We start from the raw sequence: 15,009 nt of genomic DNA, 5'->3' as shown, positions 1-15,009 counted from the left end.
TTTAACAATATGGAACTCACTGACTTGAAACTATTTCTTTACAATATGATTTAGTATCTTTATGGTGTATTTCCCTTTATGACAATTTTTGGAAAAGTTTTTGTTCCTGTCTTTCCTTTGATGATCTTATGAATTTAAGGATAACTCTAGGACTTCCCTGGTGGCTCAGTGGTTAAGAATCTGCCTGCCAATGCAGGGGACACGGGTTTGAGCCCTGGTCCAGGAAGATCCTACTTGCCATGGAGCAACTAAGCCCGTGTGCCACAACTACTGAGCTTGCGCTCTAGAGCCTGCGAGCCACAACTACTGAGCCCGTGCTCCACAACAAGAGAAGCCACCACAGTGAGAAGCCTGCACACCAGAACGAAGAGTAGCCCCCGCTCACCACAACTAGAGAAAGCCTGCGTGCGCACAGCAATGAAGACCCAACGCAGCCAAAAGTAAATAAATTAATTAATGGGGAGGAAAAGAATAACTTCGTAAAGCTCTAAAATAAAATTTTTTTTTTTTTTGGCTAAAATTTTTGTTAAGTCTATAAATTTGCTGGAGAAGAGACATTTTTACAGTACTTTCAGAAATCTATTTCTTTATATGTATAAATCAGCAAATTTCAATCACCTAACTTTAGTAAATTTACAAAATAAAGTTATCAAATAGCTGTATTAAGAAACGTGCGTGCATGCACACACACATACACACACAGCCCTGAAGAGAAAAGGGAACCCTCCTACACTGTTGGTGGGAATGTAAGTTGGTACAGCCACTATGGAAAACAGTATGGAGGGTCCTCAGAAAACTAAAAACAGAATTACCATACAATCCAGCAATCCCACTCCTGAGCATATATCCAGACAAAACTCTAATTCAAAAAGATACATGCGGGCTTCCCTGGTGGCGCAGTGGTTGAAAGTCCACCTGCCGATGCCCCGGTCCGGGAAGATTCCACATGCCGCGGAGCAGCTGGGCCCGTGAACCATGGCCACTGAGCCTGCGTGTCCAGAGCCTGTGCTCCGCAATGGGTGAGAGGCCACAACAGTGAGAGGCCTGCATACTGAAAAAAAAATACACGCACCCTTACGTTCATAGCAGCATTGTACACAATAGCCAAGACATGGAAACCACCTAAATGTCCATCAAATGGAATACTACCCAGCCATAAAAAAGAACACACACAAATGGAATACTACCCAGCCATAAAAAAGAACGAAATAATGCCATGTGCAGCAACATGGATGCAACTAGAGATTATCATGCTAAGTGAAGTCAGAAAGAGAAAGACAAATACCATATGATATCACTAAAGTATGGTACCAATGAACCTATCTACAGAACAGAAACAAACTCACAGACATAGAGAATAGACTTGTTGGTGCCAAGGGGGAGAGGACTGGGGGAGGGGTGGAGTGGGAGGCTGGGGTTAGCTTTTCTATATAGAATGGATAAACAACAAGGTCCTACTGTATAGCACAGAAAACTATATTCAATATCCTATGATAAACCATAATGGAAAATATTTTTTAAAAGAATGTATGTGTATGTTAAACACACACACACCTGAAATCAAGGGTTGTGCCACACCTGAAATTCAAGTTCCCCATGATGTACATGACTTTTTAATGAAAGCATACAATCTTCAATCACAATCACTGAATTGGTTGGTAGCACGAAAATGCTAATTTTAAAATTATAGGGCGCAGATAGCAAACAGACATGAGGGAATTTTGGGGGGTGCTGAAACTATCCTATATCTTGATTGTAATGGTCCCACATCTGTATGTGTTTGTCAAAACTCACAGACCTGTACAGGGAAAAAGGTGAATTTTACTGTATGTTAATTATACCTTAATTTTAATTTAAAAAAATTACAGGAGGCACTTTGATTCTAATTTTAAATATAGGCTTATTTTTATAGAGATGCAAATGTGCATCTACTTAAACCTCTTTTGTAGGGGAAAAAAAAGAGCAAGAAATACACAAAGCCATCATTTTTAAAGGAACATTAAAATACCAAATAAATGTACACCAGGAAACATACAAGAATATTCATGGCAACACTGTTTCTAATAATAATAATAGAAAAGTGGAGACTACCCAAATGTCCATCAAAAAGAGAAGGGATAAACTATAGTACAGTACGTTCATATAAATGTAACGCTAAAAGCAGGAAAATGAATCTACAGGACACAGCCACATGCAATCAATATAGATGAATTTCACAATGGCAAAAATACACAAAGTATGATACCATTTACATTAAGTTCAGAAACTAAACAGTATAGTATTGAGGTATACTATATGTAGTAAAAACCACACAGAAAAGCAAAGAGATACTGAACACAAAATTCAACAGAGGTTTACCCAAGGCACAGGTTTGGGACAGCACCTGAATATAATATGGAAGCTTCAAAAACATTGGCAATAGTTGATTTCTTAAGCTAGATGGTGCTTTTTTAAAACTAATACATATGTCTTCTTTATATTTTATAACTTGCATATATGAAATATTTCATAATTTTTAAAATTAAAAAACATACAAAATTTGAAAGATTTTGACTAGAAAAACAAGTAAAAAGCAGCAAAGTGCAAAAGTCTTTAATAAACAAGGACAGTGACACAAACTTGGTAAGTAGTGGAGATGAAAAAAGAGATCAAAAACAGGATGAGGGGCTTCCCTGGTGACGCAGTGGTTGGGAGTCCGCCTGCCGATGCAGGGGACGCGGGTTCGTGCCCCAGTCCAGGAGGATCCCGCATGCCGCGGAGCAGATGGGCCGGCGGGCTGTGGCCGCTGGGCCTGCGCGTCCGGAGCCTGTGCTCCGTGGCGGGAGGGGCCACGACAGTGTGAGGCCCGCATACCGCAAAAAAAAAACAAACCAGGATAAGCTTTTTGTTCAAAGACTAGTGATTAAAAACAAGGATCCAGGAGTGTATCAACACTTTCCTTCACCTCTATGACCATCCTACCTACTAGCTACATACCCAATCCCATGCTTGGAGCAGGAAAAAGCAGTAATTTCTTTACCCTTAGAAAAGGCTACAGGGAAAATGATGTCCTCGTAAAAGAGACTAGTTTCAGCTACAATATGGAAGTGAAGAGGGTGTTTTAAGAAAAAAATGGAAGAGGTAGGTGAGTCTGTTTAGAATGGATGGAGTCAAGGGGGAAGGAAAAGCAGAAAGAGTTGGGAGGAAAGGAACTTGGAGGAAAGCCGAGAGAAAACTGCATTAAGGGAATAACTTTCTGAGGATACAACGTGGCTGCATAGGTTCTCGTTTTTACATGGCAACTAAGTTTTATAAGGATGAGAACCATAACTGGAACTAAGAAATCACACCTAATCATGGTATCAGAATTGGTTGAAGGTATCTGACAGTATCTCGAAGGAGATATGAGAAGGATTTACTTTGCTTCATGTGGAACAGTGGGAGGGTAATAAGTGGGCAAAGAAAATCTCCAGTCTCTCTTGGGAGCAAAGTACATTGAGGGCCTTATTCTAAAATTAGAGAAAAGTAAGATTTAAGTTAAATTAGGACTATAAATAAAAACTTAACAGTAACACCCTTCACCTTTCTGCAACATCCAATGGAACTGAGTCTAACTTTTTGGTTTTATCTTCAAAACATGGGTTTAATTCTTTTTTTAAAAAACTAATTAATTTATATATTTATGGTTGCTTAGGTCTTTGTTGCTGCATGCAGGCTTTCTCTAGTAGCGGCGAGCGGGGGCTACTCTTTTGTTGCGGTGCGCAGGCTTCTCATCGCAGTGGCTTTTCTTGTTGCGGAGCACGGGCTCTAGGCATGCGGGCTTCAGTAGTTGTGGCACACGGGCTTAGCTGCTCTGTGGCATGTAGGCATGGATCAGGGCTTGAACCCGTGTCCTCTGCATTGGCAGGCAGATTCTTAACCACTGTGCCACCAGGGAAGTCCCAAAACATGGGTTTAATCTATTGCATTTGGCAGCTACTCTTTGAATTTAAAGTTAATATTGAGTTAATGCTTAAAGACTCAAAGGAGGTCTGGAGAACACAGAAAGTGTCAAATAACTGTTTATTAGTGGCAGTAGCGACGGTACAAAGTCAATTTCTTCCTTAGCTATATTGGTCTATTGTTAAAGATCAAGCTCTTGCAAGCTAATGCTGTATCCAAAATGGCAGTCAATATGCCATTCAATTCAATACAGATGATGTCTCTTAACATACACTGAACTGTGTTTACAGAATTATCTGTTAACATCCAAAGCTGGTATGATATAGTAGACAAGAAATAGCAAAAGTTGGATTTGAATTTCTGTTCTGCCAACAACTAGATATGTAATTGGGCATCTCAGCGAGATTCTCTGAGCCTATTTCTTCATCTAGAAAACCATCCAGGACTAGTTTATTATGACGGTTAAAAACAAAAGGAGACAATACACACAAAGCAGAGAACCTGGCACAAATATTAACAAAGAAAGCAGATTAAAGAGCCCTAGATCACCTAAACACCTACCCTCAGAAATCCTACACCTCCAATTTAATGTGTCACAAGCATTTCTCTTTCAGAACTAGTCCCAAGTCCCAACCTGTCACTCCCACACAAACAGAAAATGAGCTAGCTCTATCCAAAAGTCCTAGATTTGATTAGCAACTCTCACTACCTCAGGTTTATATACACATGTACAATTACATGACTTGGCCCACAACCCTAGTATACAATTTACATGACTTGGCCCACAACCCTAGTATACAAAAGCAATTCTGTAACTTAGTTTCCTTTGTGGTAATAACGAATTCCATTACTAAAACTTGCTTCTCTAGCAATAATGGATTGTAAATGTAGTAGCCAATGATTTATGTGAGCACATCCTAGTATTCTTGTTAATAACCTAATGACAGTTTAAATCCATTCATACCTTAATTTGTTTTCATTTTGTATGTAACCAAATTTTTAAACACATTTTACCCACAGGTATAAAAAGTTACAGAAAGCAAGTAACCATGTTTTCTCTTTGAAACATGCATTACTATCAAACTCTGGATGTTAAGCAAATAAGTAGTGATGACTTTAAAAAATACCTTACATGCTTCCATTTTTCCTTCCCTATACAACTTCACATATTCTGTAATATCTTCTACCCTCCTACAGAACTAGACCTATTAGGACAAGTGACTAAGACCAAAAGATAAAAAAACAAGAATATTAAGTGGTCAAATAGTAACAGCAGGTCAAGACAAGACAAACATTCTTCAGAAAAGCTGGCTGAAAAAGTTATGTTAAAGACTCCCTCTAAGAAGAATACTTATTCCCACATATAATAGAAAATAAGAAGTAAGAAGATTCTGAGAATTTTGTCTCAAGCCTTCCTAGAAACAACCTAGAATGTATCTTGTGGCTTTCAACCCTATGAAGGGAAAGGGTAAATATATAAGAACCTGGAAGAAAGCTTTGAAGTGAGCATCCTCTTGAATGGTAGTGTTCTGATCACTTGGGAGGAGAGGGAACAGGCTCTGAAGTCTCACCCTTTCACAAATCACCTTGTTAGGATGGCCAGGTAGAGGTGCTGAATTGGCCCCGGGAGATATCTGGGAAAAAGAGGGAGAAGAAAAGGATAGTTCATGGCTAGCTGCACCAATGTGGAGAATCATGCCTATGAAGGACAGTCTGGATTTTCTAGGTATCTGATGATTTTGTTAGCAGAGACTGAAAAGAAATAAAAAATTAATCTTAACCATCAAAACAAATATAAGGATGACAAAGGTTGCCTCTGGCAATGGATCTCACTTATAAAAACTTTCTTTAAAGGCAAAATAGCACTGCTCAAGAAGGAAAAGTCCTTCCTATGTTTCCCATATAATATCTATTGATATCTTTTCTGTTGGCATTAATTCTGAAACCCTAAATGACAGATAAGACTTCATGTCAAGAAAACCTGAAGTAAAAATCACTTAAGTACAGAAAGATTAGTGTCTACCTGGCGATGATTAATTTTTCATTCTCTTTTTAAGCTAACATTCCAAATGATCATGCAAGGGAAGAGAGATTTCAGAACATCTATGGCAAAATTTCTATAGTGATCCCAAGTATAGAAAACAAGATTTTCATTGTGGAGATCTCAGCTCTATTCAACACAAACCTAGCAACCTTCCTAATGAATAAAGGACAAGATCATAAGCCTCAAAGTAAATGACTGCATGTTTTAAATGCTTGACTAGATTGTGAGTTAATCCCCTTAAACTCATATGTAAGTATACTTAATCTGTAGCATTTTTGATCACAGACATCATGAGTATCACCTGTTCCACTGTGCTGTGGCGTGAACTGCCTTTGGGGGTTAAGGTTTATGTACCCGCTTGTTCCTACACTAAAGACCATGTCTTTAAGGCTGTCTTGTTTTTAGTTTCATTGCTGCACTCATTCCCTTACATGTTAAGTGTCTATTCTGTGACAGGCACTAAAAACAAAAGATAGTTACGATTTCCTACCTTCAAGAAGTATACGCTATAAAAAAGAAACAAAAGCAAATCACTGTATAAAAAAGTATCTTTCGGGCTTCCCTGGTGGCGCAGTGGTTGAGAGTCCACCTGCCAATGCAGGGGGACACGGGTTCGTGCCCCGGTCTGGGAAGATCCCACATGCCGCGGAGCGGCTGGGCCCGTGAGCCATTGCAGTCTGAGCCTGTGCGTCCGGAGCCTGTGCTCAACGGGAGAGGCCACAACAGTGAGAGGCCCACGTACCGCAAAAAAAAAAAAAAAGAAAAAAAAAAGTATCTTTCTGTGATAATGGTCCATACTGGTGCTTTGGAGAGGTAATTGCTAACAGTGTAGTCAAGAAACTACAAAATGTTCAGTGTAACTGGTCAGTAAGGAAGCAGCCAGAGAGGAAGGCAGAGACAGATCATAAAGTGGCATGCTAATTACATGAATAATCCTGCTATAATAACCTTCTTTAGCCCCTTTATAAATTTTTGTTTCTGGTTTGCTACGAGCCTGGTAAACAGATAAATGACCAGGCCTGTTGCTAACAGTAAAATTACTTCCAAAGACCTTCCTAGGATTGAAAGCAAAATTGACGGCAGTAACTTTAGAATTCATTAGTACTGCTCCACAAAATGTTTTGGACATGAACTAAAACTTTTCTCTGTACTATAAACATGAATGTGCCAATACCCTTTACCACTGTGATGAAATATGAATGACTGAATCAAGGAATATTTACTCACTTCCTCTTATAAGCAAAGAGTTATGTTAGAAAATGAAATAAAACATGGATCCCACGCTCAAGGAGCTTATTCTAGTTTTAAAAAGAAAGATGCAAGCAGCCAACTACAGGATAATGTTTTAAATGCCATAATACAGGCAAAAATCAGAGTAGAGGTAGGAGCCCTGGGTTTATCTGAGGGCAAGAGTAGAAAATATTTCAAAGGAAGAAGTAGTTTCACATTCCTGACTCATTTAATGTAAGGAGTGCTTTTACTACTTTAAAGCAGTTCTCTCCTTTCTCAAAATGGTCTCTGTTCCTTGATGTAGGCTTCATGTTCTTTCTGCAATCTTAAGCTTACACTTTGCACAATAAGTACATTTGAAGAGCGTTTTAACAAGGCCATCTACCTCCAACTATCATAGCTAAAGCAGTCTCACAAACTGCTAGTACAAGAGCTGGCTGGGAAAACAGATTTCAGTAATACGTGTAAAAAACTGGCAAACCCTGGTCCTTGCAGGGGGAAGCGGGGGGGGGCGGGGGAGTAGGGGGAGAGAAGGGAAGAGAGAATTCTAAGATGGTCGCCAAGATTCCCACCTCTGGTGTATATCTCCTGTATAATCCATCCCTCCCTGGTATGTGGGTAGGACTGTAAATATGGTGAATTTCATTCCCATGATTAGGTTAAATGATACGACCTAAATTACACAAACCCTTTCACAGAGGTGAAGGGATTTTCAAATATAATTAAGATTCCAAGTCACTGAATTTTAAGTTAATCAAAGGGGAGATTACCTTGGGTAGGCCTGACTTAATGAGAGAAAGCTCTCAAAAGAGAAGTTGAGCCCTTCCTAAAGAGATTCTCCTGCCAACCTTATAGACTAAGCTGCTAGGTTCTGAGAAGTCATATGAAGGGGGCCATGTGGTAGAGACCTGAGGGCACCTAGGAACTGAGAATGGTCACCAGTTGACAGCTAGCAAGAAAATGGGGGAACCTCAGCCCTATAATCACAAGAACCACATTACACCAACAACAGTGAGCTTGGAAGAGGCCATCAAGTCTCTAATAAAACTCACAGCTCCAGCCAAATAAGACCCTGAACAGAAGACTCTACAGCTAACCCATACAAGGACTTCGATCCATGGAAACTGTGAGATAACAGATTTGTGTTTTAAGCTACTAAATCTGTGGTTATTTGTTACACACAATAGAAGACTAACATAACAAACATGTACATAATAGAATAAAAACTGTTGTGCCACACTCAAGGAGTTTCTTCTCCAAAATTCTAGCTGTATTAGTTTAATTATGAAAGATGACTTTTTATCTAAGCAATACAGCAGTTTTTAAAACCTCAATCTGGTAATAGTAAACTTCATGCCAGGAACCAAGCTGGGCTTTCTGATCTTTACATACTGCAAGTTAGGGTTAACCAACTTGCTTAAAGCGAAACATCTCATAAACACCAGAGCCATAATTTGAAGCCAAGTCTATCTGGCTCTAAGGTTCAGACTCAACCCACTAAACCACCTTCTAACTGAAGAATTTTAAAAGTAACATTCTTCTTTATAATCTATCTAGTTGGATTAGTAAGGAACAACTATTCCACAATGCCTATTTAAAGCTATTTTAAGCATTTAAAAATAAATTTGTTTCCTTGTAACTTGCTTCTGACTTCCACTACTTCCCTAACTCTCCCTCAGTTAAGATTACTGAGATTATACTATATATGAAAATCAATAGTTCTATTTTTCCCTAATCTACCAACTGCTGAGCATTACAAGGACATGGTAACTTCAGCCTTCTCTCAGGATGCACCTATATTTAAAAAGTCCTGCCATGAAAGCATTCCTGAGATGGGACTGAATCTGCAACTCCCTACACTTCTCATTTCTAATGTTTATTTACATATAACTACATGACTAATTCACCCAGCATAACTGTTTTCTATTTCACAAGACTAGAATTATAGAAAACAGTTTAACCTTTTAAGCAATAACACATTTCTATTTTAAGGACATCTTCTGTTTAATGTGGCCTTTCCCTGTCTTGGTAACCATAATATAACCAACAATTTAACCTTTGTGTTAAGAGTGTAGTATTATTGTTACCGTGGCAAATTGTTGCAGTTATTGTGTTAAAAATAACATTGGACTTAGGTCTACATATTGTCCCAGAACTTGCTTCCTCCAAAATCACTTCTGATGACAGCTTCCTTCATTTACATTTTTCTCAGATAAGTGAAGTAGAGGATATACAGGTGTATGATCTCTAGGCCAGTATTAAATAATGTACTTTCCACAAAATAAATTGCTCAAAAGGCCAAACAGCCTTCTCCAAAATGGCCACATTACTCTCCAGAAAAAAAATTGTTCACTGTTACAAAAGCTGCATACCATCTGCTCAAAGGCACTCAAATCATAGGCTAACAGACAAAGGGAAAAAAAAAAACCCAAAAAATGATGAGTTAGGTGCTTGGTCAACGTTGACTCCAACAAGTGCCTTACTCCTCTAGGTCCAAGTCTGGGTACCTAAAAAATGAAGAGGTCGAATCCAAATTATCTAAAACTCCAAATATTCTCACTGCTTCCATGATGGCAAATATTAATCTCCTGGAAAGTAATCAAGGAGATTTCATTAACAAATTAACAGTTCGAATAATTGATCTTTCATCTGACAAATTCTGAGATTATATTCCAAAATATGAGAAAAGCCATAAGCACAAATATGTCCATCACATTACAGCAACAATTTAAAAGGGAACTAGAAGTAACCTAAATGTTTAACAAATAAGTATTTCTTAAGTGAGATTATGGTATGTGTGCTTGGCGGACTATTATGCAGTCATTAAACCATTCAAGAACTGGTACTACTTACCGGGGAAGGATCATTACTGTCCAGCAATGGGACACTGTCTTTTTAAAATAAACTATTATTCCCATTCTTGAGTTAAGGCAAACAACAAACTGGGCCCATGTCTTTCTGGGAACAGAGCAGAACCAGGGCTGGTGAAAATAGCCAAAAGGCTCCACCCTCCTTTCTCACCCCACAGTCCAACAAATTAATGGGAAAGGGGGGAAGGGAGGCACGTGCAACTAAGGAAGTCTCTAACTATTACATGTACTGAGCAAGTGAACATAAAGGTTAGGAAAAGTTAAGATTTACACATTCTTTTAATGAATTTTTCTTTCCTTCAGTTCTACAATCCAGATTTGCATGCACAAGGATTATTTTCCCCTGAAGGAAGTATGTCTAAAATCATTTTACTTACGCTGGTAACCTCAAAGTAGATTGCTCTAAACCATCTTTTCAAGATTTATCTCTTAAGAATTACATGGATTTGGAAAATATCTAGACCATGACCAGTCCAAATCAATAAAAAATTTATACATATATACACACACATACACACATTTAAAAAGATGAAGTGTGACTGAGTGCTTTGTAAGTCTTACTGAATAAAAGTCACAATTAATTCAAATACTTATTGCATTTCTACCATGTGCTAGATGCTGTGAAAACAAAAAGAAATATTTCTTGCCCTCAAAGAGATTCAGTCTAGGGAGGGACAAATTCAACAGGAATAAATGAGGACAACAGGGTCCCCTAACATAGAGGGGAGAAGGAAAGCTGTTCAGATCTTTTAAAAACGAACATGAAAAAAAAAAAGGAACATGAAATGACAGAAAAGCTGGGGAAAAATAAGACTGTACGTGGCCCCTCTTTGTCTACTTGCTCAAATCTCACTCGTTAATTCATTATAGAGTTCAAGCATTTGCTTCATCTACAGATAGACAACGTGATGTTAGGAATCTAACATTTACTGAACAAATTAACTAGACTACAACTATAGAGTTCAAATATGTGTTTACAATCCATACACTGTCGAGAGAAAACATAAAGCAAACTATGATTTAACCAAAGATGAACCGACATGAAAACAGATGCCTGATATATGTGGTTAGCAGGAAAACAACCAGAAAACTAGTGACTAGACCCAGACACTACACAACAATCACAGGACTAATCAAGAACTACCTTACTGGGGCTTCCCTGGTGACGCAGTGGTTAAGAATCCGCCTGCCAATGCAGGGGACACAGGTTCGAGCCCTGGTCCGGGAAGATCCCCCATGCCACGGAGCAACTAAGCCCGTGCGCCACAACTACTGAGCCTGCATTCTAGAGCCCGCAAGCCACAACTATTGAGCCCGCATGCCACAACTACTGAAGCCCGCGCGCCTAGAGCCCGTGCTCTGCAACAAGGGAAGTCACGGTAATGAGTAGCCTGTGTGTGCACCGCAAAGAAGAGTAGCCCCTGCTCGCCACAACTAGAGAAAGCCTGCACGCAGTAACGATGACCCAACACAGCCAAAAATAAATAAAATAAACAGTCTAGCGATGTAACTAAAAGCCTCATCCAAAGCAACTGCAGACACAACAGGTCTACACTCCACATTATGATGCTAACATATTCAATTATGTCTAACTGTGCCATCCTCTGTCCACCCTTGCTCAAAATTCAGGTTGCTCTAGTACAGAAAATTCTCAATAGTTACTCAGATTAATAACTTCCAACTTAAGTTTAGCTATAAAAATTGGATGGGTAGATAAAACTCAACAAATACAGAAACACACTACCTTCCAGAGTCACAGAAGATATCAGAAGTGGAGGGACCATAGAGAACATTTAAATCCAACTCTCATATTTTACAGATGAGGACTCGAGGAGCACGTGGCTAATTTGTGGCAAAATTTATTCAACTATAGCCTCTCAAGGCTACCAAGTCTTTTAGAAACAAGCCTTACAAAAATTTACAAATATCAACTTAAAATTGAACCCCTATAATGAATAGATTTAAGGTTTAATAAGTTTTCAAGTGAAATATACTATGCCAATACGTTTATGAGCCAGCAAGAGTTGGAGTACATTAAATGATACAATTCCTACTTAAAAATCCAGTTAGTAATTTTCATCTATTTACTGCAAGTATTGAATACATGCCAGCTGCAATGTAACTGATCTGACCTCTATATTTGGTCTTGTAGTGTTACTCCTATAGAAACCCAATTTCTTCCAATGGAAGACAGAAACAATTTTACTTTGATCCCAACTGTCCCTAGATCCTCATTAAGTTTTGATTTCTTAAGAACTGAGAGAATGGATTTTTAAAAAAAATTTAGACTAGTTACCAGGGCTGCTACCTACTTAAAGGAATTTTGCGGTAATTGTGTTAACAACAGTACCTGCAATCGAGGCCAAATAGTATCCAAAAAGGCCTGCAATTCTAAGGTAATAAACGACTGTGAATGATTTGCATACTTAAATTTTCGTATATTAAGTGCGCCTCGTAAGAAAAGAGAAAAGGCAATTCAATATTACATTATTCGTTTCTATTTACGGTGCAAGAACTAACATACCCAACTTTTAATGTTAACAGTATACATCATTTTTGCAGCATAAAGAAAAAAACAAGGTCTTACAAGTCCTACACACGTAAACGAAAACTTTACTCTCTTTGGCCCTCAATACTTTGAAAAACTCTCGGCTCAAAACCAACCTCTTCCATTCTTCAGCCCTGAAAGGAAGAATTCCCAACCCGAGAACAAAACGCAGCCTGTTCAGAAACCCGCGGCGTCACAAGGACGGAGACAGGACCCTTCTGACTGGGTTCTGCGTTGTCCTGAGTGACATCATTTCACCTGCGCCTGAGCAAAAAGGGAGGGAGCAAAAGAGCGAGGCCATCTGCCAGACGCGGCGGGCCGGCGCTCCCGAGGGCTGTGCCCGCACCTCCTCGCCGCTGCCTCGGAAACAAAGAGCGCCGGGCGGCCCGGCCGCGCCCCGCTGAACACCAAGCAACCTCATCTCTAGCGCGGCCCCGCAGGCTCCCATCGGCCCAAGGCTCGGCCCGTCCCGCCCTCGTGCGGGAACCAACGGCTGCGGCAGCCAGTACCTGCAAAGGAAGGCTCCGCCCTGCGGGGCTACTCCCGCGGCTCCTCGCTGGGCCACCGCCTCCTATTGTGACCGCTCGTCCAGCCAGCGGCCAGCTCGCCAGATCCTCTGTTCCCGGGCCTTCTCAACCCTGGAACCCGGGCTCCGACCGACGCGCTATCACGGCGCTTCCTTCCTCCCGGCACCATCACACGGGCCGCGCCAAGAAACGACGGCTGCACGCCCAGAGCTGACAAAAGTCGGCTAACGCCTCGGGGTCTCCATCCTCTCGACCCCCGCGCCCTAACCGCCCCGGCCGCCGCACGACCCCGCACCGCTGCACGAGGGGGCCCCGCCCCGCTGCACCCCTCCCCGGTGCTCGCTGACCGGGCGCGCCGGCGCAGTACCCTGCGCTGCGCGCGCAAGCGACAACCCCACCGCTAGGCCGCAAGATGCGCGAGCACGCGGCCCTCCCACTTCTCGGGTCTGGGTCGCTCCCACCCCACCCCGCCCCCTCTCCTGAACAAACCTCGCGATCCCAGGGCGCGAGACCGCCAGTCGCTCCGCCCCTTTCCCCCTCGGCTTATCTCCGCGCGCGGAGCCCCCTTTGTTTCCACCCGCGGGGGGAAGGGGGCGGGGCGGGCTGCAATCGTCCAGGCGCGCGACTCGGACTAGTTCCGGCAACAGAGCCGTCGCGCCGCACCCCTGCGCAGCCCCGCCCCGCCCCGCCCCCGGTGCCTGGCGCCCGGAAAGGCTGCCGCTATGCCGGGCCGCGGGCGGGCCGAGCCTAGGCGTTCTATATATTTCTCCCCAAGTGCTGCTGCAAGTCCGTGCGTACCGCCTCCAAAACTCAGCCATCAAACAGTAATTAACCTCACTCAAATTCCCAATATAGTATGTATTCATGTGGCCCAAATGTTAGGAATTTTTATTGACGTAGAGAGAGGTGATTTGGCCAAGGTGTCTTTGGCCAAGGTGTCTCAATGGAGAGTCAGGTTCAAACCCAACTTGTCCTACTGTAAGGCTCAATTAAACAGTTATTCATATTGTGCTGAGGACAGGAAATGAGATAGGTACGAAGACCGAAGCTGGCATGGTGCCTGTCCTAATCACGTTCGAGATCTAAAAGAGGAAGTAAGATCTTCCATAAAAGCGCAATAAATACAAGGACAAAATAGTTTAAATGGTATCGGAGGAAAAGAGGGCAGTCAAGGGGACAGTATCGAAGAAGTGGATTTTAAGCAGATAGGAATTATGTCTTCAAGGATGGTGATCATATTTCAGTCCAATCATCAAAAGCCCAGGTTCTGGTTCTTTTGGCATTACTTAAACCAGTCTCCTTCCTGCTGTGGGCCTCAGCTGCCTCCTGTAGAAAATTAGGGAACCAGACTAAAATGATGTTCCAGGACCCTCTGAACCTCTATGCATTGATATGAATAACACGAAAGGGTAATTATTTGTGAACATCTGTCTCCCATATCACACTGGGCGACCTGTTTTGACTCTGTAACCCTAAGGTCTAAACCTACAGCCTGAAATACAACAGCAGGTGCTTAGCAACTGCTGAATTCAAAGTTCCAGCAATAACATCACAGGTTTTTACAACTCCTGGACAAAGAGAGGCTAGAATGAGATAACTGGCCCCCATGAACAAGTCCCCTCCCCCAGCCCCACACCACCATATGTAGCCCAGTTATCTAGCTGACTGTTCTCCCAAAGCCCTCTCTGCTAGTCTTCCAAAGCAGCCAATTTGGAGATGATTACATTCAAACTTTTAAGGTTTCCCCCCCCCCTCATTTCACAGTACAGAGTCATAAATCCCAACCACACCTTTAGGTGCATCCAATGTAATCCACTTCTAACATCTGGATCCCCCATAATACCCCCTTTACTGCTGTGGATTCACCTA

At 41.4% G+C, this 15,009-nt stretch overlaps 1 protein-coding gene across 5 annotated transcripts in view; it reads right to left on the bottom strand.

Annotated features, from left to right (window-relative positions):
• Positions 1-15,009, bottom strand: part of RNF38 (ring finger protein 38) — a 123,131-nt gene that overhangs the window by 45,445 nt on the left and 62,677 nt on the right. The window contains exons 1-2 of one of the 5 annotated variants that reach the window (XM_060014517.1): positions 13,123-13,204; positions 5,406-5,555 (exon numbers count right to left, since the gene is read on the bottom strand). The exons of 1 other annotated variant lie outside the window; for it this stretch is intronic. Coding sequence is in view for 2 of the 4 variants with exons in the window: in XM_060014514.1 (XP_059870497.1) it covers positions 5,406-5,555 (150 nt within the window). In the remaining 2 variants the exon portion in view is untranslated. Of the gene's footprint in view, positions 1-5,405; positions 5,556-13,122; positions 13,233-15,009 lie in introns of those variants that run through there. 3 more of the 5 variants (XM_060014514.1, XM_060014515.1, XM_060014518.1) reach the window with 3 other exon arrangements.

This window comes from Delphinus delphis, chromosome 6 (genome assembly GCF_949987515.2).
Source record: "Delphinus delphis chromosome 6, mDelDel1.2, whole genome shotgun sequence".
Classification (NCBI taxonomy): domain Eukaryota; kingdom Metazoa; phylum Chordata; class Mammalia; order Artiodactyla; family Delphinidae; genus Delphinus; species Delphinus delphis.
This window is presented reverse-complemented; position numbering and strand designations above follow the sequence as displayed.